This window comes from Platalea leucorodia (assembly GCF_965183815.1).
Source record: "Platalea leucorodia genome assembly, contig: HAP1_HAP1_SCAFFOLD_188, whole genome shotgun sequence".
Taxonomy (NCBI): Eukaryota; Metazoa; Chordata; class Aves; order Pelecaniformes; family Threskiornithidae; genus Platalea; species Platalea leucorodia.
In genome coordinates this window covers 109,297-134,814 of record NW_028121367.1, presented here as the reverse complement: position 1 = coordinate 134,814, position 25,518 = coordinate 109,297, and the positions used below count along the sequence as shown (strand labels likewise).

Genomic DNA, 25,518 nt, shown 5'->3' with positions numbered 1-25,518 from the left:
GGATTCGTCATTTCTAAGGGACAAAGACAGCTCGGGAATGACCGAAAGGAAGCTATCTGCAGGACTCCAGGACCGACCATGGTAAAAGAGCCTCGGACCTTTTTGGGAATGACAGGTTGGTGCTGATTATGGTTGCAAGGAACCGAAACTGGAGCTAATGAAGGCTCCAGCTTTGGACCTACCAGATGTAAAGGCAAGGGGTGGCTCTGGGAATTCTGGCCCAGAAGCTGGGTCCTTATAAAGGAGCTGTAGCATACTTCTTCAAACAGTTGGTTAAGTAAGCAAAAGATGGCCGGGATGCCTTCGGGCAGTGGCCGCCGTTGTTTTGATTAGCCAAGAAACTTGAAAATTTGCTTTGGGACAAAAGATGATTGTGTAACCTCCGCTTTAGAAACAAAAAGGGGGACACTGGCTTTCAACATCAAGATTCTTGAAATATCAGGCAGTTTTGATGGAACAGGATGATATAGACACATCTACAATTATCAACCCTGCTTCCTTTTTAAGCGATAAACAGGAAATGGAGATTGTTGTGCATGATTGTATAGAAACTATTGAGACTGTATATGCAAGCAGACCAAACTTGAAGGAGGAGCCACTGGAGGAAGCCGACCAAACGTGGTATACTGATGGGAGCAGTTTCGTAAAGAATGGAGTTCGAATGGCAGGATATGCTGTAACCACCACAGACCGACTGGTGGAAGCAAAGTCACTCCCTAAGGGCACATCTGCACAACGAGCTGAAAAAATTGCCCTAGCGAGAGCGTTGGAGCTGGCCGAAGGGCTGCAAGTAAATGGACGGATTCAAAATATGCCTTTGGTGTAGTCCACGCCCATGGAGCAATTTGGAAGGAATGAAGACTCTTGACTGCTCAAGGGAAAAGTATAAAACATGCTGATATAATTTATGCTGTACAACTTCCACCAGCAGTGGCAATTATGCACTGCAAAGGACATCAGAAAGGTAACACTGACAGGGAAGTGGGGAATAAATTGGCTGATTGTGAGGCAAGGCGAGCTGCAGAACAAGGTGAGGTATTAAGTATAAATCCTGAAAAATCTTTGCCACTAGCTGAAACAATTGAATATGATGAAAAGGATCAGAAGCTGATCACTAACTTAGGAGCTGAAATCAGCCCATCAGGATGGGCACTGTTGAAAGATAACAGAATAATAGTTCTCTTTAGCATATTATGGTAACTTATAAAAACAGAGCACAACAAAACTCACTGGGGAACTGAAGCCTTATATAACTCTCAAATTGTAGCTAGAAATTTATATCGGACTCTAAAGACTGTAGTTAATAGATGTGAAGTATGCTTAAAGAACAACCCAAAAGTAGAAAACCATATGAAATTTGGAAATATCAGCAAAGGAAATGTTCCAGGTTAGAACTGGCAGATAGATTTCTCGAAACTTCCCATATAAGGGGGTTATAGGTATTTGCTAATATTAACTGATACTTTTTCAGGTTGGCCAGAAGCATTCCCTACCAGGACAGCCAAGGCTTGGGAGGTAACTAGAATATTAATGCAAGAGATAATACCACGTTTTGGGGTTCCAGCAACCATATCCTCTGACAGAGGACGACATTTTATCTCAAAGGTAGTACAACAAATTAGCCGCCATTTGCATATAGATTGGCAGCTTCACATCATATATCGCCTTCAGTCGAGTGGCCAAGTAGAAAAATGAACCACTTAATCAAACAGCAGATTGTGAAATTGGGACAGGAGAATAACCTAGCTTGGCCTCAGTCTTTCCCTTTGGCTCTCTTGCGCATACGAACTAGGCCAAGAGCAAAGGAAGAACTGAGCCCTTTTGAAATCTTATATGGACGACCCTATGGAATACAGAAAGGGATGTCCACACAGGCTGGGGATGAAATTATAACCTCTTACATGGTAGTATTAAGCAAACAACTCAACAAAATTGAGAAACATGTGGTCGGAACTCGAAGTAGAGGTTTAGATGGACCTGTACATAACATCCAACCTGGAGATTATGTCTATATAAGGTCTCTTGCAGAAAGAACCTTGGAGCCACAGTGGGAAGGACCTTTCCAGGTGCTCCTTACCTTGCGCAAGTACAGCAAAGAAAGCTTACCTTGTCACGACGCTGATTGTAAGGCTAATAGGAAGACTGGGGGCATGAGAGAGTAATGCTTTTTGGCAGCTACATGACAAAATTGCTAGTGCCATAAATTGGTCTGACTTCTGGATTTGCTCACACTTGCCCGCAAACGCAAGGCATGGCCACCCCGTAGTCGCTACCATTTTTCCTAATTTTTCGGAGATAGCTAATGCCTTTAACAATATATTCCTCCCTGAGCACACAGAGATACCAAAAAGGAATCTCGAATGGCAGATAGATTTAAGCCTACTCTGGAACGAGACTGAAGGAGTACCTTGTGTCCAGAGGTGCTACCTAGAAAACACCACACAGAATACGGGAGGGAATAGCACAGACAGACATTGTGGAATTTCGAGCTTTGTTGGGGCCTACTCCAATTGCACTAGTTACATCAAGTATGGAGGTGCAAATATGTGGAATAGCAAGCAGACTCGGAAAAACGCCAGCAATATCCCCAAAAGCTGGCTGACTCCTGTAGATCAGGGATCTGTGGAAAGTGGGGATATAAGGTATTGCCTTTAGGGTGGAAGGGCCAATGTGCTGTAGGGACTATAGTTCCTAACGTTACTATTGCACAAGACTGAACCAGTTTACGCACGCTTGGCCTATTACAAACCTATATGAAACCTGTAACCCATCCAATCAAGAGAAAACTGAACCCTTTAATAACGAGGCCAACCAGGTTTCATAGCTTTGCGAGGTGGTTTCTTCCATGGTGAGGAGTTAGTGAATTAGAAAAGGCCTTATAAGGCTAACATTTCAGCTACAATGGAAATTATTAATAATGCTACAGCTGATGCGCTCACGGCTCTACAGAAAGAAATTTCTTCCTTAAAACAAGTAACACTTCAAAACAGGCTAGGGCTGGATATGCTTTTTGCTAAAGAAGGAGGTTTGTGTATGGTTATTGGTGAACATTGCTTTACCTATGTTAACCAAGACAAGAGGATTGAAAAAGATTTATCTCAAATTTGGGAAAAAAAAACAAAATCTTGCATGAAGTAGCCCAAGATAACACATCTTGGGGATTTAGTGACTTAATAGAAAAATTAACATCTTGGTTACCAAACTTGGCATGGTTAAAACAATTGTTTATTATGACAATTATAGTTGTAATTCGGTCTATGGCTCTGTGTGTAATAATTTGGTGAGCTTGGTGGCATTTCCAGAGCACAGGGCATTCCTACAGCGAATGGAAGAAGAACCAACTTTGACGAAAACTTGAATCTAACAAATATTTTGAGAAAATATTAGATAAAGAAGCATTATATTAAAATAAGATATAGTAAAAGAATTTTCTAACTTTATAGAAAAGGGGGAACTGAAAAGGGGCTTTAGAGTGTTATCGTGGTTTAACCCCAGCCAGCAACTAAGCACCACACAGCCGCTCGCTCATTCCCCCCCGGTGGGATGGGGGAGAGAATCGGAAGAGTAAAAGTGAGAAAACTCATGGGTTGAGATACAGACAGTTTAATAGGGAAAGCAAAAGCCGCGCGCACAAGAAAGCAAAGCAAGGAATTCATTCACTACTTCCCAGCGGCAGGCAGGTGTTCAGCCATCCCCAGGAAAGCAGGGCTCCATCACGTGTAACGGTTACTTAGGAAGACAAACGCCATCACTCCGAACGTCCCCCCTCTTCCTTCTTCTTCCCCCAGCTTATATACTGAGCACGATGTCATATGGTACGGAACAGCCCTTTGGCCAGTCTGGGTCAGCTGTCCTAGCTATGCTCCCTCCCAGCTTCTTATGCACCTGGCAGAGCACAAGAAGCTAAAAAGTCCTTGACTAGTGTAAACTCTGCTCAGCAAGAACCAAAACATCAGTGTGTTATCAACATTATTCTCATCCTAAATCCAAAACACAGCACTCTACCAGCTACTAAGAAGAAAATTAACTCTATCCCAGCTGAAACCAGGACAAGTGTAACTATAAAAGTTGTAACTATTATACAAAAAACTATTGAAATAAGGAGTCTTGCAATCTCTCAGCGAAGGACAGTTCCTGATAAGAACAGAAACTTGTCCTAAAAACCAGCTGAAACTGACCCTGCAGTTTGGACAAGAGTCAAGGAGCAACTGAGTCTGCGCAAGAACAAGGGGTTACCAGCGGTGACGAAGAAGAGTCATCAGCCTTCATCCCCACGACCCCCTGCGACCACCATCAGGAGGCATCGCGCAAGCGCGGTTGGGAGGGGTTTATGGAAATGACCTCTGGGGGCTAATTTTAATATGAAGCGGGGACAGGTCATGCATATGTATAGGCGTATTGGGAAACCTTTTGTATATGCAACACTTTCTTGTATAAATCCACGACAAGCCACCACGTGTCCACGCACGACTTTGGCGGGATGACCCCCCGTGCTGCCCAGCGCTGAATAAACATACCTACTTTACAACCTTACGGGTTGTGGAGTCTGTTTCCGCACGTCACAAAGCCTTATTTATAGGGTCCAAAGGCTCATTTTTGGGCCCAAACCCTCAGTTTTAGCTTCTAAAGCCTCCTTTTCAGGGACCAAAGCCTCGCTTTCAGGAACCATAGCCTCATTTTTAGGATCCAGTCTGCAATTTCGACGGACCAAAGCCTCATTTTGACAGCCCAAATAGTCATTTGGTGGGCCCAAAGCCTCATTTGAGGGTCCAAACTCCTCATTTAGGCTACAAAGCCTCATTTGTTTCATGTCCAAAGCCTCATTTTGAGCCTCCAAAACCCCAGTTTTAAGGTGAAAAGCCTTAGGTTTTGGTACCAAAGCATCATTTTAGGGCACCAAACCTGATTTCAGGGTTCAAAACCTCCATTTCATTTCCCAAGCCCCATTTTGAAGGCCCAAATCCTCCTTTGGAGGGTCCAAACTCTCATTTATAGGCTCCAAAGCCCTCTTTGACAGCTCAAAGCCTTCACTGGGGTGCCCAAAGCCCTATATTCAGGATCAAAGCTTCAGCTCTTGGGGCCAGAGAGGAACATAACGTGTTCCCCTCGTTTGCAGGGTCCCGAGTGTCATTTGTAGCATCTGGCCCATTCTTTTTAGTGCCCAAAGAGTCCCTTTGAGGGCCAAAATCCTCATTTTTTTGTTCCAAACCTGTCTTTTATTACCCATAGCCTTTTTTGGGGGCCCACAGTTTCATTTTTACGGTTTAAACCCTCACTTTTAGGGCAGCAAGCCTCTTTTCAGGGTCCAAAGCTACATTTAGAGAGTTCAAAGCCTCATTTTTACTTTCTAAAGTCTTAGTTTTGCTCCCAGAGCATCATTTTAGACTTCAAAGCTTCATGTTACTGGTCCAAAGGCTCCATTGTAGTTTGCGTAGTCTCCTTTATAGACTTCAAAGCTTCATTTTGACTTTCGAAAGCCTCACTTTCAGGCTCCAAGGTGGCATTTTTAGGATCCAGACAGTCGTTTTGAGGGCCCAAGCCACATGCTGAGTGTCCAAACCCCTCTTTTAAGGCTCACAGCTTCATTTTTAGGGCCCAAAGCTTCATTTTTGGAGTACAAAGCTTTGATTCTAAGATTGAAAGCCTCCTTTTTAAGGTCCAAACCCTCATTTTCAGGGTCTACACCCTCATTTGCAATATTTCCAAGCCTCACTTTCAAGGTTCAAGGACGCACTTAAAGGGCGCAGAGCATCATTTTTAATTCCCCAGTTCTGATTATGAAGGTCCAAAGCCTCATTTCTAGAGTCCAAAGCCTGATTTAAAGGGTCCAAACCTGTCTTTTATTAACAACACCCTTTTTTCAGGACACACACTGTTTGGGCAGGCGGGGGTCGGATCCTTGGTGCTCCGTGGCAGGTGGGCTGGATTTCCAGGCACAGGCGGTGGCTGCTGGCATCGGGTCCGGCTCTCAGGGGTTCTGGGGCATGCGGGACAGCTGTCTGGGCGCATGGGGCGGCTGCTGGTGTCAGGCCGGGCTCACGAAGCTGCAGAGAGGCGCCTGTGAAGAGAGGAGGCTGCTGAGGCCCCGCTGCAGCTGCGGTGCCACGTGGGTGCCAGGGTGCGGGGCAGCGCTGGGCACCCTGTGGGGTTTGGGCACCTGGCTGCATGTGGGAGCTGTGGGCACGGAGAGCTTTGTGCAGAAAACGGGGTGCCCCAAACTCCTCGGCTGGGGCTCTGCTCGCCTGCCCATGGCTCGTCTCCTCTCAGCCCTGACCATCCTGACCTGCCTGCTCTGCATGTGCCGGGAAGGAGACCTGACCCCGGCAGGCCGAGGGGACCAAAGCCGGGCACGGCACTGCAGGGCCAGCAGAGCCTCCTGGTCGACTTTCTCAGCATGCCTGGCAGGGACCAGCGCTCGCCTCCATGCCCATCCCTGACCAGGCGAGGGGACAGCCTCGGCTCACTCTTCGCTGAGGTGCTCTCCATCCTCTCTTCACAATACCTATCCAAAGGGATACGTACCCTGCACAGACAAAAGCCCTGCCTGTGCTGAGAACGCGCACGCTGGCAGTGTTGGGCTGCAGGTGGGACAGACTGACTCTTTCTCCAAAGCAAGGCACAGAGCTGGGAAGGTTCGTCACCACGGTCTGCGTTGCTGGGACACCTTGGCTGCGGTGAACGTCTGGGATTTACAGCATCACCTAACAGAGGGATTTCTGCTGCGGGGTTCACTGGTAGGGAGATGTCACTGTTGCAGGTCTCACTTTCTATGGCAACAGCATCCCTTGTTGTTTTTACTTTCTGACCTTGCTCTGCCTACGTCTGTCGCTGGGTCGGCTCTTGTCAAGGCAGGGTCACTTGTAACCAACACTTGCCACAGTAAGAAGGGGTTTCAGAAAAGAATGCCCATGAATGGAGAGGCCACTTAAAGCATCTTACCGCAGAAACCTCAGTCGAGTCTAGCCAGTAAGTAACTCGGCACTCCGGAATACTCTAAATGCTTCATGACCAACAGCAGCCATCTCATACAGAAGTTTGGCCAAAAAACCTCCCAACAACTCACTGTTTCCTCTTCCTCCACAGACAGATCACACCACACAATGCCATCCCAAACAGCACGGAGCCCAAGACTGCCACGGCGCCTTCTATGCAGTATTTCTGGAAATCATTGGGATCCACAGCATTTGAGTTTCTCCTGCCATCCACACCTGGAGGAACAATTCTGCACGTTAGTGTGTCCTGCGCACGACTGGCAATCTCACAGGAGGTCTGACATTGCTAGGAAATGGTCTCTCTCACTTTGTTAGCATCTCCGAAGGAGTGACCATCCTGGGGCTGCAACATTTCAGTAGAAACAAAGGAAACTCCCAAAGCCATTGCAAACCAGTGCACTCTGGAGCCTCTCTTTCTGCATCCCTGCATCAGGGAGTGCCACCCCCAGCTCTCCCTCCCCAGCCCAGCACCCACACCCCGAGGGGACGGAGTCAGGCCCTCTCACGAGACACCTCAACATCGCTCTCCCCCTTTGCCTTTCCTCCATCATGGGCACCACTTGCATCTACTGAACGAGGTTCAGATGGCCTCGTTCCCAAAATGGCAGAGTTCTGAAACTCCTGGGAAAGGGGGGGCGGTGGGAGGCGAGCACTTCACCACATCCACAGAGGGTTACCGGTGTCTCTCTGGCACACTGCTGGCAAGAACCTCCACACCCCCGAGACGACAGCCATCCTCAGAGAGCCGCTCCTGGCTCCCTTCAGAACACTTGCTCTGCACTAATAGTTCGGCTGCTGACACCATGTGCAGTAGCCGGCACCAGGGGAAGAGCCTGCAGACACCCAGGGATTTTGAGATATGACACTGGATGACCGAGGGACAGCAATTACCTGCCACGCCGGTTGGTTGAATTGCCCCCGTTTTTCCGTCAGAGACTGGCACTGAGGGACTGCCTCCTTCCTCAAGCGCCTCCTTCTCCACGGTCTCACGGTCCATCTCTTTAGAAAGAAAGTGGGTCAGTTTAAGTAGAAGTAACCGTTCCTCCTCAGGAACACGGTATCTTCAGGAGGCAAAATACATTAATCACACTTAGAAACAAAGACTGGGCGTTTGGGGGTGCACCTCATCACTGGTCCAAACAATGTGTCATTCACGGAAAAAAATTAAGCACGGGACACTTTCCAGTTTACCAGTAGACGGCAAAACCTGACCTGCTGAGAGACTGGGAGATTGCAGGTCATCTTCCTGTTCACATTCCACTGAGTTCATTTTGGGCAAACTGCAAGATGACGGTAAATTACTTCCCTCAGAGAGGACAGGAGGACGCTGCAGCCAACTCAGGTGGGGAAAGAGCCCTTTGGAGAAGCACGTCCCATCATGCCAACTCCATCACACACTAAGGGTAACAGCCCCACACAGTGGAATGAACCCCAAGCTCTTGCAACCATGTTCTGGGCACTTTCACAAGTGGTAGTGAAGAGCCCGCAGTCCCCCAAAACAAGAGGAAAGCCACAAACAAGGTATCTAAAGCACAACTACACACAGGCAGCTAAACCACCCGAGACTGAATGCACAGCCTTTCATTTTAGCTGCCTTCAAGGTAGCTGTCCGGCCTCAAGCTGGGTGTCCAGCTTTCACCTGTCCCTGACCCCGAGGCGTCACAGAGTCCTCAAACATCAAGGAGAACAACGGGGCTGGACCAGGCGGTGAAGTCGGGGCTGCTCTGACCCTGGCCAGGGCATGCCTGCAGCCCCGGAAAAGTCTGCCGCTCTCAGCGACCCCAAGCTGCCTGCACATCCTCTCTGCCGCCCAAGGGCTCTCTCCCCTCCGGCCACTGGCAGCAAGGTGTGAGCACCACCAGTTCCTGCCAGCTGGATACCAGCGTCTGCCCAGAACAGCTCTGGCCAGCGATGGGATAACTGGGGCAGCAGCTGTGCCTGGGACTCAGCCGGAACCACAACTGGCAGCAGAGACCATCTCTGCAGCTCACCAGCACCTGCGAGGTGTGCAATCGAGTGTCAGAGCAGCGAGGCTCTCATCGGGCCCTTTCTGCTTGGGCTGCCTATGGCTTGTCCATACGGGTGTCTAAAACCGCAGCTTCCCAAGCCTTCTGGTTAAGAGTGCTATACACCCACCATGTGCCGCTTTCTCCAGTTGTCCCAGGATTTCCTTTAGGACTTCCGATGACTGCTGGGAAGATTGCCCTAGTCTGGCTTTATACTTTGCTCTTTGAGGACCTTAACAGAAAGGATCCAGTTAAATTTCTCCCTACTAAAATACTGAAAAGGAGTGCTTAGTCTGTGAAGTCAGCCAAGACTGACTACTCACCCCTGGGATGCCAGCTGAGCTCCAGCGCAGGATCCAGCTGAGGAGCTGGAGCTGGAGCCACATCTGCAACCAAACACCCGTGACACGTTTCCATCATACACTGTGATATACACCATCATAACTGAACAGCAGAACATACACGGGGATCACGGAATGTCACGGCACACACAATGCAGGTCTATATTCTCACACCTGCACGCATTTGGGCTTGGAGCTGGCAGCTCACAAAGGCAGTAAAAAGCCATGACGTACCCATGCGATCTCCCTGCGCGTCCGCCCTGGGAGCCAGCCGGGAAGCTGGATATCCATCGCCTCCCGCCACGTCTGGAAACAAACAGAAGAGAGCAGCTCCTGTGAAATAGTTCCGTATACTTCCTCAGAGCTGAACGGCAGGGAATGCCATTCAAACGCGGGACTGCTCCACGGCACTCCTCTCTCCCTTCCACTCAGGAGCATCGTGCAGACAGTTCCTGGGTGCCTGGAGCATGCTGATCCAAAACAACTCGTGCACGGAGCTGTCGGGAGAAAGGACTCCCTGGAGCTCCCACCAGCTCTAAACTCAACCCCAACAAACCCGCTGGCTTTGCAGCAGGCACTGGAAGCAGCGCAGGCTGGCAGAGGCTGGCAAAGACAGCTTCCCAAGGCAGAGTGCCCCAGGGGACATCACTCAGCCTGACCCATTCCCTCTCTACTCTTCTGCATGTCTGAGCATCGGCCAAGAAATTATTAAGTAAAATTTCATACGAACAGAATATGAAACCCTAAATGCTCATGCATTCAAGTGCCATACCTGTGGGATCGCCCTGAGGCTCCCGGACAAGATCAGGCTGAGACGCCTGGTGGCCGTCGCCTACAGGCACAGCTGTAATCAAGCACATTTCCATTAGATGTTGTGAGCTACTTCTTTCCCAGTGACCTGCAGTGACTGGAGGGGAGTCAGGGAATGACGTGGCACCCAGACGTGGGTGGGTGGAGATTTCCAAAGCTGCAGAGGGGCCTGGGTGACCTGTTGGCTGGCACCTGGCAGCTCTCAAAGTACCGTTTCCAGGCCACGTGCAACTCCCCTCAAGGACCGGATGGACAAACATACGGCCCCTCGGGGATTTCTTACTGGGAGATCTCTGCTGTGCACAAAAGAAGCCCACATGAAAGCACTGGAGGAAAAAAATGATGGTTCGCACATCTCATGGAGAAGAGCCCGCTGGCCAGTGAGAGGCTGCACAAGTGCTGCCCTGTCTGTTCCCCTGGCCTGTGGGCTGGGGCTGTGTGTCGGGGACCTGTGTTTGCCCAAGGAGAGCACTGCAGGGCTAGAGCAGGAATGCTCCCGTCTTCCTAAGCGGACACCTCCTGAGGACAGACGTCCCCGAGGCTGAAAGCTGGGACCCAGCTGGGGAGCGGCAGAGCCACGGCCCCAGGCACAGCTGTGAGCAGCCTGGGAGAGAAGCGCTCCTGTGGTCTGTTGCCCCTGCAACCATCACGAGAGCTGACCCTGCGACGCCCTGCTCGGGCAGCCTTCCCCCGGCCTGCACGGCAGGGCCAGAGCTCTACGGCAGGGCCAGGCACCACTCCTGGCACCACCGTTCACCTGCAAAAGCCCCCTGCAGCAGCCGCGGCCCCTGTGCCTCCCTGCAGGGCATCTGCCTCCCGCTTGCCCGAGGAGCTGGCCACAGCTCACCCGTCTCAGCCCAGCCCCACTGCTCTCCTGGCCCTGCCCCACTACAGCCCTGGCCCTGCTGTCACCCCGAGGTGCGGTGGGCTCCGCTCCACGCTGCCCAGGGCTGGGTGCCGTCTCTTGCCCGCCTGCCTACCTAATCCCCCCGCTCGCCACGGAGCAGCCCGTGCATCCTGGGCTTGCAGGGCCACCAGGAGGAGGAGAAGAAGGAGGCGCATGGGGGCCACAGCCCCCCACGCCTGCACCATGCTGCTGCTGCTGCTGCTGCTGCTGCTGCTGCTGGCACTGCCAGAGCGGTGCCCGCGGCACAGCAGAGCACATCACGGTGACGCACAGCGGGGGGTTCTGTGACCTCACAGCCTGGCCTCCCCACCGCAGCCACGCCCCTGCGGTTTGCCCCTCCCCCTGGAACGCCCCGCCCCCACATCTCATCTCGGGAGGGCGGGGCTCCTGCAGGGGAGGGAGAAGGAGACTGCCCAGCTGGAACTGAATCTGGCTGCTGCTGTCAAAGACAATAGGAACTGTTTCTGGAAATGCATTAGCAACAGAAGGAGGGCTAGGGAGAATCTCCATCTGTTATTGGAGGCAGGGGGAAACAGGGACAAGGGACGAGGAAAAGGCTGATGTACTTAATGCCGCCTTTGCCTCAGTCCAAGGCTCCTCAGTCCGAGGAGCTGATTGTTTTGTACTGCACTGACACAGGGCAAAAAAGAAAGGCTGTTTGTCTTGTCTGAACGAACGGCTGGAGAACTGTTGCTCACTTGGGCCAGCTGTGAGCTTGGTGTTTGCCCTGGCACATCCAGAGATGGGATACACTGCAGGCACCTACTGCCCATTCCTGGTCACGGAGGGCTCCAGGCAGCAATGAGGACCTGGAGAGCAGCTGTCTCCCACGGCGGGTTTTGCCCCTTTCCATGTGTAAGCCGGGGCTTTGGGTTTGGTGGGAATGAAATGAATGAACCTAGGAAGAAAGGCATATGAAAGGTCACCGGCAGGCAACCGCCCGTTTAAAGCTCCAGTGTACCTGGAGCAGTTTGAATTGCAGCCTCATCAAATTGCCTTTAAATTATTCCCTGTAAATGACCTTAACAGGAACCAGGACCTTCTGCCAGCACGGTTCCAGTGAATATTGGCCGGGGCAGGGAGGGGGAAGGGAGGATGGGATGGGGGAACAACCCTTCCTGAAAACAACACCAACAACCACACAGACCCTTGGTCCTGAGACGCAGCGCCGGGCCGAGGGGCAGCCCAGGTGGGAGAGCGACCCTGCGCTCAGCAGGACCAGGCCGCTCTCTCCTCTGCCGCCATCAGCAGCGCTGGCAGGATGAGGCCTCCCCTGCCCGGCCTCTGCCTCGGCTGCAGCCGGCAGCCAGGGAGGCTGGGAAAAGGGAAATGGGTTTGTGCTGCTCTCCCCAGGGCTGTCCTCAGCCAGGGCTGCACTGGTGGGAACTGGTTTCGGCTGCTGAGCGGGGACCCCCGCCTGCCCCCGGCCCCTCTCTGCCCCCATTCTCCTCAGGCCGCTGGGCCTCTGGCCCCTCCGGCCCCGCCCCAGGCCGCCTGGCACTGACAGGCCAACACCGGCTCTGCTGATTGGCTCAGCTGTGGCCAATGGCGCGGCACTGGCTGGGTGGGCGGAAGCAGCCCGGGCCTCTCCCCCCAGAGCCGCCTGCGCCCCCTCAGGGGCGAGCGGGGCCTGAGCGGGGCCAGGCTGATGCAGTTTGGGGCCAAGGGAAAAGGGAGCAGGAGAGCAGCACCAAACCCCACCCCAAACGGCTTCCCCCAGCCCCGCCCTTCCCAGGCTCAGCCTCACTCCTCTTTCCTGGCTCCTCGGCCCCCTCTGCCCTCCCAGCGCTGCAGGGGGACGGGGAATGGGGCTGCGGGCAGCCCACAGCGCCTCGGCTCTGCCGCCCCTTCCTCCTCACGCCATTCCCCTGCTCCTGCCTGGGCCCCATGGGCCGCAGCTCCGCCCAGAGAACCTGCTGCTGCCTGGGCTCCTCTCCCGGGGCCGCAGGTCCTGCCAGGAGCCTGCTCCGCCCTGGGCTCCTCTCCACGGCTGCAGCTTCCTGATGGAGCTGTCGATGGCTGCCTGAGGGTGACAGCGTTGGTGGCTGGGTCCTCTTCCAGGCGTCCATTTCCCAGAATCAGCGGCTGCTTGAGGCTGGCCGGGAGGTCAGCTGCAGGACGAAGTCACCTGGTCCAACCCCCCGGCTCAAGCAGGGCCTCCTGCAGCCGCTTGTCCATGGGCTGTGGAACATCTCCAGGGATGGAGACTCCACAGTCTCCCTGGGCAGCCTGTGCCGCTGCTCGTCACCCGCACAGCACCCTTTGCACGTCCCCTTTCTGGTCTGGGCATGAGGGCCCTGTCAGCCCATCTCTGCAGCCTGCCCAGGTCCCTCGGGACGGCAGCACAACCCCCGGCCTAAGCGCCACTGCTGCCAGTCTGGCGTCATCGGCCAACTTGCTGAGGGTGCACTCTGCCCCATCCTCCAGAACATTAATTAAGGAAGATGATAAACAGGATCAGACCCAGTCTTGACCCCTGGGAGACACCCCTGCTTACTGGCCTCGCACTAGACTTGGTGCCACTGAGCAGCACCCTCAGGGCCCGGCCGTTCAGCCCGTTTCAGTCCCACTCGCTGTCGTCTCATCCAGCCCATTTCTGTTTGAGTGACTTGATCTCCATATTTGAAAAGAAGAGATTGCAAGATGGGCACATGCAAGCACACAGCTTTCAAAATCCCAAGACATAAACCTCCCACACTGGGCATTTCCTCCAATTGCCCCAAAACCTACAGAGAAGAAAACACCCCATCAATTACATATGCAAGGCCAATGAGTGGTTTTAATTCTGGATTTGGCTTTTCTGACTGTTGGTACCAAGTGAGTGTTGTTTTTGCAAGGCGATCCCAAGAGCTGACCAGGGCTTAAAGCTCTTCCTCGCGGGACCTGTGGGCAGGCAGGCTTGCCGGCAGAGCTGTCCGAGTCTCTGGAAGGTCTCTCTGAGCTCTTCCTGGCCAGAGGCAGCACTGGGAGGGGGGACAGGGTGGGCTGCTGGTGCCCTTTGTGCAGCTTGGTCCCTGCTGGGGGCAGTTTTGGTGCTTCCTGGGTTCTTCCTCCTCCTCCTCTCTGGCTTTGCACAAGTCAGATGCTGTCCTCTGCCCTTATCCAGGGTCGCAATCTTCCCCCGTCACAACAGCACCACCCTGAGTGTTACTTTGATGTGCGTCTCTGGGGCACTGAAACCCTCCTCCTCCCAGCTCAGACATCACAGTCTGTGGTTTCCAGAAACTGGCTGCAGACATCATAGCCCCGCTGTGGGGATCTGCTCCGCTCTCTCTGCCTCAGCAGGGTTTGCTCCCGAGCAGCCCTGCGTACAGGAGCCCATTTGGAGCTGGCCTTGGAGGGCCCTGGAGCTGTGTCATCCCTTGGATCTCGGTCACGACATGGAGGACTTGTTCTCCACCTCCTCCTCCCCCTTCCTGAGCAGGGGTAGTCCATGATCTCGACAAACCGGCTGCGGAGATCATAGCCCCGCTGTGGGGATATGCTCCGCTCTCTCTGCATTGGCAGGGTTTGCTCCTGAGCAGCACCAGGTGCAGGAGCTGACTGGGAGCTGCTGTTAGAGGGCCCTGCAGCTGCATCATCTCTGGGAGCGTGATCACGCCTTGGAGGACCAGTTCTCCTCCTCCTCCTCCCTGCTGAGTGGTCATAGTCTGTGGTGTCCACGCACCAGCTGCGGAGATCTTTTCCCCACTGCGGGGATCTGCTCCGGGCCCTCTCCTTGGCACCACTCTTCTGGCAGTGGGAACAAGGGCTGAATCCATGCTCCTCTTTGCTGATGTCTTCTCGCATGCTGTGCAGCACACGCTCACATGGTTGAGAGCACAGCGGGCACGCAGCTTTCCTTCTGGACACCAGCCTTACACAGCCACAAAAGAAGTGATGCAAGCAGGAGCCAACGTAGGAGGCGATGCTGAGCCTGCCTGGCAAGATGAAGCCCGGCCAGCCTGCAGATGCCTCCCGTGCACCTGCCCAGGTTAGCTGGCTCTTGCTGGCTGTTGCAGAGGAGCTGCTGTCCTCTGCAGAGTCCTCCATGCCCAGTGCCACGTCCTGCAAAGAGAGCTGTGAAAAGGTCCTGCCCTTTCCTCCTGAAAGGACCAGAAGAGTGAGGAAAGCCCAGAAGCTGTGGGAGGGGACAGCTAAGGGCCTCCCAAAGGCTCTCCTGGAGGGCTGCAAAGGCCAAAGGGCCAAAAGGCAGACAAGTGGGATGCTTTGAGAGGGAGCAGCATTGGGGCTGTGAAGAAAGCTGCAGTGTGGGAGGGAAAAGAGAGCAATGCCAAGAGCCCAGAAAGAAATCCACTGTCCACCTGCTGCCCTGACCCACCTCCCCACAGTTACCTTAGTCCAACGAGGCAAACCCTGTGGTCCCACAGAGCACGCCTGTTTGCTGTCAGCCCCCTGCTGACTGAGGAAGGGACGGGCATATGATGGTGCTGGTGAGGAAGAAGCCCTTTCTCCAGTTTTCAAATCAGAGCACCTGGAGAAACAAAGAGTGATCTCCATTTAGGTCTGTTCTTGCAGCCTCCCCTGGAGTTCAGTCATTTTCTTGGAGCAGTTTCTACGACAGAGAGAAGACGTAACCGAGACTACAAATGAGAAATTCTATTGGGTCTTCCCACCAGGTCTACACCTGTCAGAGCAAGTCCTTGTCTTTATACCCCCTACAGCCTCCATTTCATAGAGTCACAGAATCACAGAACAGTTTGGGTTGGAAGGGACCTTAAAGATCATCTAGTTCCAAGTCCCCTTCCATAGGCAGGGATACCTTCCACTCAATCAGGCTGCTCAATGTCCCATTCAACCTAGCCTTGAACACTTCCAGGGAGGGGGCATCCACGGCTTCTCTGGGCAACCTCTTCCAGTGTCTCACCACCCTCACCGTAAAAAATTTCTCCCTAATACCTAATTTACATCTTCCTTCGTTCAGTTTAAAACCATTCCCCCTCATCCTATCACTACACTCCCTGACAAAGAGTCCCTCCCCATCTTTCCTGGAGGCCCCCTTTAAGTACTCTTCTCTACATTAGCCAGCTTCAGAGAGCAGACAAGGAGCAGTTTACAGCAGGGCAGGAGCCGAAAGCCCGGCAAGGAAAGGTAAGGACGGAGGTGGGGTAGTTCAGACTTGACAGCACTGAATGATGCAGGTAGGAACTGTCTCCTAGGACCGAAAGAGAAACACTCAGGAGGATGAGAAGAAAAAGAGCAAAGCCAGGAGAAGGAAACATATTCGGAACACATTTGAATACTGGTTATTACCTGACATAGAACAGTAGATAGGCTTGCTGCCTGAGAACTGTGTTGATGTCAGAACCATCCACAGACGCATCGTTCATCTTGTACCACAGTCCATCACTGGCCTGCAAAGAAAGGCATCGATAGCTGGAGATGAACTGCCTGGTTTCTCAGTGATAACCCAGGCAGAAAACTACAGAACCAAGAGGATGCCAAAAGAAATCCAACGCAGCCGGGAAGGAGACCTTCTCCCCCAGAACCTTGGCTGCCAGTAACCCTGCTGTGAAAGTTTGTCTTCCCCAGCACACGTTTTTCCCCTGCTAGGAAGGAAGTTGCTCTTGACCTTGGTGTAGCAGAAATAGTGTCCTGCATGACAGCTAACACCGCTGTGTACCAGGACAGCATACAAGGCGTAGAGGAGCGGTTCTCCTGCTGTCCGAGATGTGTATGGCCGAAGATCCAAGTACTCAGGATACTCCACCACCTACGGAGAGACCAAGAAGGCTCAGAAATGATCCTGAGATAGTACGTGGAATAGCCTTCAGCATGTAATGGTTTGGGTGGCAGGAAACTGTTCTTGGCCAAAGCAGCTCTGTCGGAGCAGAGTCCATGCTTGTCTTCCCACGAGCACTCTCGTCTCCCCAGAAGGGAACACGAAAAACCCAACATGAACGGCTTGTGAAAGAGCATACTGCTTTGGGAAATCTCCCGCTCCAGGAAGAGAAAGTTGCACTCCAATTGCGTACGCACCTTGCTGATCTTCCTGCCGGTGAAAAGTTCAACTCGTTTCAGACACACGGTGAGAACGTTGGGCACGCGATGGATTGTAAACCTCTTGGAGGCGGCAACCATCTTGTCACACCTTGAAACCAAGCACAGAGCCAGATGCTGAAGGGCAGCCTTTTTCCCCGCCAGAAGGCAAGACAAGCTTTCCTGTCTCACACATCCTGACGCTGTTTTAAGGCTATTCAGAACCATAAGTACCAGATTAAACAACAGCTGCGACCCATTATTGTGCATTAAACCTCCTTGAAAAGATGACTTATGCACGATGACATGCAGCACCTTCATGAAGGATCTAGCATTAATATGTCGTTAGTAATCATCTTACTTGCTACAGTTAAAGCAGTTTTCACCATCCAGCTGCTCGGGTTTGACAAAGTCCTCCAGAGCTGTGGTGACAGATGAGGCTGCCTGGAGGAGGGAGAAAGGAGAGCACTGAGCTCGGGGAAACGCCCTTGCCCAAACACTTAGCTAAGAGCTGCCAAGAAGGCCCAGGTAGCTGAGGCTGAGGAGACCCACTGTGAACCCACAAGCAGTGTCCAGAAGGAGGCAGAAAGAGGGTATTATGCTAAACATTTCCCTCATTTCCCAGGAATGCCCAGGGCTATCAAGAGAGACCTCTCTGTGGCACCACTCAGTTCAGCTACCGATGGGGTGCAGGGTCATCGTAATGAAAACAACACAACCCATCCGCCTGGGAGACAGACGGATGTTGAGGGAGGGCAAAGGGAAGAAGGATGGGAGTCCCTCAAGGGTGCAGGGAGGATAATGCGTGCTTGTCCAGCTTAAAGCCAGCACCTAGAGGGAGACCACTGCCATGGCCTCCCCAGAAGGACACAGTCCATTCCACTTCCCACCCACCACCAAGCTCTCTTCTCTTGGGGTTGCAGTATTTGTTTTTACGCCACCTGCGTTTATTCTGGAAAGCTACAGGGGCCTTGGGATGTCTTGAATCCCAGTTACAAACCCTCTTACATTTATATCCAAAGGAACATCCAGGAAGGCCTCGTAGGAATCGGAAACCGCTTTGCAGCTCAAGCACGTGACTGCAAGGCAAATCAAAATGCTCAGCGACAGGGGAAGTCGACTGACTGCGCCGGTTTACGGCCTCCATACCTGCTACGCCAGTCACACAATGAGCTGTTTTTCACAGGCAGAGAGAAGGACACAGACAATTCCAAGGAGAGCAATAGTCATGGAAAAGTACCTCTGGATCTCAGCATGCCCCCAAATATTTGGTGGACGATGGTAGTTGCTTGAGAAGAGACATCCAAGCTGTTAATAAAGGGTAAGGCAGGGAGCTCAGAAGTAGGGCAGAGAATTTTCTCCTCCAAGAGTTTTGCTTTGTCTGAAAACCCCGTCTGTAGGGTTTCCTTGATGGGAGTACACCAAGGAGTCCAAAGGGCTCAGGAGCATTGAAAAGGGAATTTGCTCGTGCTTACTCGCTGCTTCCACTCAGACAAGCTCTCTGCATGGCATCGACAGTGCAGCGTAAGAACTCGTGGGCGTCTTCCTGCCTGCCATGCTGGAAATGTTCTCCTATTCCTAAGAAAGAAGAAGTTAGTAGTTGTCCCCCACAGGAAGGGAAGGAAACCTGTAAAAGCACCTGGAATGACTCACGTGGGAGGACATTGACTACAGTCCAAGGCTGGATGGCACTGGCTGAGGAATGCAGGACCTTGTTAACGTGCGCTTCCATTCTGCACATCATGCAGAAGCCTTGCTGGCGACCTGAAGAGGAAGGGAGGGAGGGAAGCTTCTCAGGTTAGCAAGGTATCCAGAGCGGTGGGAAACCTAGTGGAGATCTTGAAGTTACAAGGACAGCCCCCACTCCTCTTCTCCCGAGGTGCCAATGGCCCACCGAGCCTAGGACATTTCAGTGCACAGAAAACTTTCTTCAGAGGGATGCTGAACTGACAAAAGTTTTCTGTGCAAGAAGCAAAGAGAGTTTAACTTGCAGGCATAGGGACCAAGAGCGGGGGCTAGAAAGAGGTGCCTTTCTGAAGATGAACACACCAAGATAGGACAAGGGGCTTCTAGGCTTTAATGTTCAGAGCACACCAACTCGGGGGATTGACAGAGGAGGGCTGCTTTTGTCCTCAATCAAATTCCAGATGCTGGGAATCCTTGGGAAGAGCCCACCAGATTTGCAAGGAGCTGTTCATAAAAGTACTGACACGAGCGGCTGTGCTCACGAGACAGCAGGTAGTTGGCGAGAGGGGGTGTGTACGTCAGGCACTGCAGGACGGAGTTGAGGTAGCACGTGTTGCCCAGGTTGTGGAGTCCTGCTCCAGCTCTCTGTCTTTGCTGCCAGGCCATGCAAAGCTTCTCCGGGGGAAAGAGGATCCTCTGTGGCAGAGCCATTCCCTCGGCAATGGCTGCAGGGAAATGACATTGGAAAAGAGACGAGATGATGTGGTTGCATGAAAGCATCTTTTAAAAGTCAAGTTCTGTACAGGAGCCCCCAGGACAAGCAGCTCTAACCTCCAACACAGAACCACTGGGGGAAGCCTAACACTGCCATTGACAATGACTGGTCAAGAAACAGTTTTGGAAAAGAGTCTGTTGCCCTGCTTACTTTGCCAAAACACCATGAAACCCACACTCTGATTTCTGTGCCTCGGGCTACCTTCCTTTCCCTCTAGACTCCTGAACTGGATTATCAGGTCAAGTCTTCCCTTTTCCTGATTGTAACTTGATGAAAACAAGGAAGTCCCTAGCCCAGAAGGTAACCCTACTGATGTCAGACCTTTCTACGAGCAACATCATCTTTCAAAGTCTTGTCCATAGTGGCAGGGGAGGGACAAAACGTGTTTTCCTGTGTCTAATCAAAAACACCTGGGCGAGCCTGGCTGATTGCAAAGAAATAACTGCAGTTCAACAAAACGATTGAAAAAAATTCCCAAATTCCAAAATTCCAAATGAAACCCACAGATCAACGTCTGCCATCAGAAGTGTTTCAGTGGTACTTGTAAGTGCTGCAGAGCTGCAGACTGATGGCCCTGCTGTCCCTGTCACAGGACTCCAATTGACAGCAATTACCAAGGCCCTTTTGACAGACTGCATTGCGTGTCACCTTCTCTGAAGGGGACCTGCTGCTTACCTGTGGCCAGCATTAGCAGCAGAGCCCTCTGGTCTCCAGCCCACACTTTCCCACCTTGTACACAGGAGTGACCGGCTTTTGGCCGCTACTTTAATGGCTGCCTTTGCCGTCCTCCTTTTCTGTCTCCCTTCCTACCCCATCAGTCAGGGTGGGCTTCTTGTCATTCCAGGCTGAGCCCAACACCTCAGACTACACGGCCACCCCCCTACTTACCTATCCTGGGATATGGTAAAGAAATATAAGAATTTGCAAAGAGGAACTCTACCCAGAGCCCATATCTGGCCAGCCTAGAAAGGTGTAATAGCTCAGCCCAGAGCTCGGAAGGCACAGACCAGCCTATACTTTTATCCAATATCTACCTACTCTATGATGTGTCCTGAAAGTCAAATCATAATTACCTTTGACCGAGGATGGAAGTTGAGGAGAAGTGGGCAGGAAATGATAAAGAATTGGAAAAAAAGTGGGTACGCAAGTAGCAATGGAAGGAGCTGAGTTATCCCGAAGGGCAGCTCAGCCCAACTAGCTTTCGCTGGCCTGCTTTTCCGGATTCCAAGCCCTGGCCAGGTGAGGTCACAAGCACCGGGTGGGTGCTGCATTACTGCCCCTTTGTGACATGGGCCCACATGGGGACATGTCCCCTGGAGGCCACACAGCTGCCCTGGCCCGGGCACCTCCTGCAGCCATCAGCCGCTGGGCTTCCCCATGCACTGCTGGCAAAGGGCTGCTCATCTGCCGTCAGAGCTCCCTCCTCCTCCCTGAGCCACACCAGCTGGATGAATAAAAACCTGCCCAGGGATGTAAGCATGCCTGTTCCCAGCTTTGGCTGCGACATTTGGGTTGCTGAGGGTTTCTTTTCCACTCTTCCCAGTGTCCTGGTTTCAGCTGGGATAGAGTTAATTTTCGTCTTGGTAGCCGGTATGGGGCTGTGTTTTGGGTTTAGGATGAGAACAATGTCGAGGATACACTGACATTTTGTTCTTGCTAAGTAGTTGCTAAGTGGCGCTCACAGTGGTAAAGGACTTTTCAACTGCCCATGCTCTGCCGGGTGCACAAGAAGCTGGGAGGGGGCACAGCCGGGGGGAGGGCTGACCCAGACTGGCCCAAGGGCTATTCCATACCATATGACATCATGCTCAGTATATAAGCTGGGGGAAGAAGAAGGAAGGGGGGACATTGGGCGTGATGGCGTTTGTCTTCCCAAGTAACCGTTACGCGTGATGGAGCCCTGCTTTCCTGGGGATGGCTGAACACCTGCCTGCCGATGGGAAGTAGTGAATGAATTCCTTGTTTTGTTTTGTTTGCGTGCACGGTTTTTGTTTTGCCTATTTAACTGTTCTAATTTATTTTACTTCAATTATTAAACTGTTCTTATCTCAACCCACGAGTTTCCTCCCTTTTACCCTTCTGATTCTCTCCCCCATCCCACTGGGGGGGAGTGAGCGAGCGGCTGCGTGGTGCTTAGTTGCTGGCTGGGGTTAAACCACGACACCCAGGTACAGGACTGTGTCCATGAGACTCGTGGAGCAAAGCACCTGGTCTCTTACAGGTTCATTTCCAATGAATTTTTTCTGCCCCCAAGATACAGCCACGGGCTGGCTCTGAACTAGTGCTCCTTGTCCCTCCGTTTCATTCCCTGGTGAAAGGCGGCCACCCCTATGAAAGGCGGCACCACTCTGAGGTTCCCAACGGGAACCACCACCCCGGAACTGGCATCCCCGCCCTGGCCTGGTACCAACACCCCTGGTATCTCTGCCCTGTCCTGCTGCTGACAGCCCCACCGCCAGCATCCCCACCGCAGGCTGGAACTGGTGTCCCCAGGAACAACATCCCCACCCCACGCTGCTACCATCGCCCCCAGTACCTCCAGCTCCCACCCATCTATGAGCAACCCCCGCAAGTACCTCCCGGGGACCCCCACAGAGGGACACCCCAGGGGCTCTCTTAGGAAAATCTCATGCCCTAACTATTGCAGCAATTAGTCATGAGAGTATGAAATTGGGTCAAGTTCCTGAAGACAGACAGATAGATAAACATCTAGTTGACATTGTGTACTGCACAGTCATGGTGCAGTCAGCATGACTAAAGGGCCCCAGCTCACTGCAAGGAGGAGAAGGACAGCCCCCACCCTGAAGAAGAAAGGATGCCCCTGGACGACCCAGCTCACGCCAGCATCCCAGCCCCTCCGACACCTCTGTGAAACCCTCCCCTTATCTGCCATCAGAGACCAGGATCTGCAGCAAGACTAACTCCAGGGATGCCAAGATCAAGAAAGAAGCAGATGGATAATGACACCACAGAATTAGAGTTGCTTTGCAAAAAAAGCAACCTGTGTGTGTGTTAAGAAGCAATTGGTAAAATTGTATTGGACCTGAACGCTTGAAAGGCATAAGAAGCATGTGTAAAACCGTATTTGTGGTGCCCCGGTTTGAATGGGACATCTCATGCGCACAAATGCAAGAATTCCTCTTGTAGTGCTATACTCTGCGTCCCAGCTTCTCTCCTCAGTCAGCATAGCCCACTTGCCAAATTTTCATGACAGCTCCCCATCATGTCTACACAGTACTGGTACCGGCACCGGTTCCACCACAGTTGGGAGCAGCAGTTGCCCCCCAGGGCACAGAGGGGAGGACAAAAACAACCCAAAACTGCCCCCACCCCCAACCTCCCATCCCAACCACCAGGGCAGGATGGGGCAGCACAGGCATGTTGGCATCACAGGGCCACTGGGGCTGGCCCCATCCCTTCCCCTTGGACAGGAAATTCGCCTCCCCCAAAGCATCATGCTTGGGATGGGAGACCATTGGGATAGCAAACCATCATTGGGATGGGAAATCATCACTGGGACGGGGAACCATTGTGGGGCTGGGAAACCAACACTGAGGGCACGAAATCATCAGCGGGATGGAAAATCATGGAGGTGGGAAGTTGTTGTGGTTTGAAAAATCAAACCATTGCAAGGCTGGCTGAAGCAGGTGCTGGTGGAATGATCGCCATGGGGACGGACCCCTCAGAATGCTGTTTGCCCCAAATCAACCCCACACTGCCCAACTGCCATGGCAGGTACAGCAGCAGGCTCGCGCTCCTCCTGGTGCTCCTGCCCTCCGGGTCACCCCCCAACCACCTCTGCCCACCAGCATCTCACCCTCTCACCCCTCTTTCCCATGCAAAGGGGCTGCCGAGTCCTTTATTCTCAGATTTCCATGTAGAATGTGTCACTGTGCTCTGATGAAGCAACGTGACCTGCGGGCCCTGAAGCCCTGCTGTGGCAGCTCAGGATGGACTGCCCAGCCTGGGTCATTTGGGGCAGTGCTGGGCTGACCAGGTCCAGTTCTTTTCTGCTGACAGGGAACTAACTGCTAAAGAAGCACACGCTCAAGTCGGAAGAGGATTTCCTGTTGTCAAGAACAGCTTTGCAGTAGAAGCAGCGAAGGTAGTTGCTCTGATGTCTTCTAAATTTCTAGGTGAACAGAAGAACAGCAAGCCCTCTCCCTAAGCCTTTGCCCAATCCCCAACACTGAAAGGTGAGCTCTGATCTCGAAGCCCTAACCTGAACACCTAAGCCCCAAAGCCCTCATTCCTGCGCTCCAGCCCCCTCACCTTCAACCCTTTCCTAACCCTACCTTAAGCTGTTTGGCCCCTTGGGGCAGGAGGGGGATCGTGAGGTCCCAGAACAGTCGCATGGCACTGGAAGAGGAATGTCAGGTGACCTGTATCTGATCAGCTCATAGGCCACAAGGAAGAGATGGGTGGGAATGCTATGGTGAGGTCAGCTGTGCCTCAGGATCCCATGGGCCAGCAGAAGGCACAAGGCCTTGAAGGTGGCTGTGAGGTCACTTCTGTCTCTGGAGTTGATAGGGCAGCAGCAGGAACATGGCTGGGAACGGGACTGTGAGGTCACTTCTTTCTGCAGTAGCTGATAGCTCAGCCCTTGACTCATGGCGGGGACACGTACTTTTAGGCTCCCATTTGCCAGTGTCCCTAGGCGGCCAGCAGAAGGCACGTGGTTGGCAAGCTGACTGTGGGAATCACTTTCTCTAATACCTGGTAGGCCCATGCATGAAGAGGGCTTGGATAGGGGTTGTCACATCCCTTCCACCTGAGCACCTGATGGGACAGCAGCAGGTACATGGCTTGGTTGTGTCTACTGGAGAAGCTGAAAGGCCAGCAGCAGGCACGTGGCTTGGAAGGTCATGGTGAGGTTACTTTTGTCTGGTGAGTTGGTAGGCCAGAAGGCGGCTGATGGGTTGGGCTATTATGATGACATCAGTGATGTCTGAGAAGCTCCTAGGCCAGTAGGAGGCACATGGCCATGAAGGGGAAGTGTGAGGACACTGGAATCTCCAGTCTCTTTGGGTCATTGGCCATCGGCAGAGACATGGCTGGGCTGTTGACTAGGACATCACTTCTGCCTGAGGACCTGGTAGGCAGCAGCAGGCACATGACTTGGTTGTGGTTTTGTACCTGGAGGTTCTGCTTTGTCACATCCCCCGTAAGAAAGGCACGTAGACCCTGTGAGGTATCATTTCAAATGCCATTTGACAGAGCAAACACTATAAACAGTGACTAAGGCCAGCTGCATACAGGGCTGCATTAGGAGGACTGTGGCCACCCAGACCAGGGTGTTGTCGTCCCCCTTCACTCAGCACTGGTGTGGCCACATCTGGAGTAGTGTGTCCGGGTGTGGGGTTCCCTCGTCTGGTAGAGTGGGAGACCTGGAGTGGCCCCAGGGGACATCTGCCAGGATAGGGAATGGGGCCTGTGTGGAGAGGCTGAAGGACTTGGGCTTCTTTCGTCTGGTGAAGTGGAGGCTCAGGGCACTCTAGTAGTAGCGTGCAACTGCTTGAAGGGTGGCCTCAGAGGTGATGGAGCTTTTCCTGGTAGTGGGAAGAGAAGGAAGCCTCCACAAAGTGCAGCTTGGAAGGTTCAGACTGGATGTGAGGAAAAAGAAATGTCACTGAAAGGGTAGCCTTGTGGTGCACGAGGTGACCCAGAGGGAGTCTGGATCAGCCCATGGCTTTGTGTTTCAAGGGAAAGCCAGCAAGGGTGCAGAGACATCAGTGAAGATATAGAAATGCTGGGCTGAGAGCTAGGCAGGAAGGCAAGATGGATGTCAAGAGCCTGAAGGCAAAGAGGTGCAGGCTTTGGACAGTGTAGGACAGCCTGCAGCAGAGATGGCCAAGGGCTCTAGCAAGGCTGAAAGGCCCAACAAGACTGAGGTCTTTGTCCTCTTGGCTATGGCAGCTGCCTCCGGCACCGAGGCCTACCAGGCAAAAGTTGTTTTGAGGCTCTGGCCTTTGTTTCTTCCTCAGCCCTGCTTGGGGAGGCCGGGAGGTGTTGTACAGTTTTC

General features: G+C 52.7%; 1 protein-coding gene across 1 annotated transcript in view; it reads left to right on the top strand.

Moving 5' to 3' along the window:
• Nucleotides 1-23,664, top strand: part of LOC309603736 (ubiquitin carboxyl-terminal hydrolase 36-like) — a gene marked incomplete at both ends in the record, with an annotated part of 42,352 nt that extends 18,688 nt beyond the window's left edge. Inside the window, one exon of the mRNA XM_082338661.1 lies at nt 23,517-23,664. Coding sequence (XP_082194787.1) covers nt 23,517-23,664 — 148 coding nt within the window. The remainder of the gene's footprint in view (nt 1-23,516) is intronic.
• Between the last annotated feature and the right edge of the window lie 1,854 nt (nt 23,665-25,518).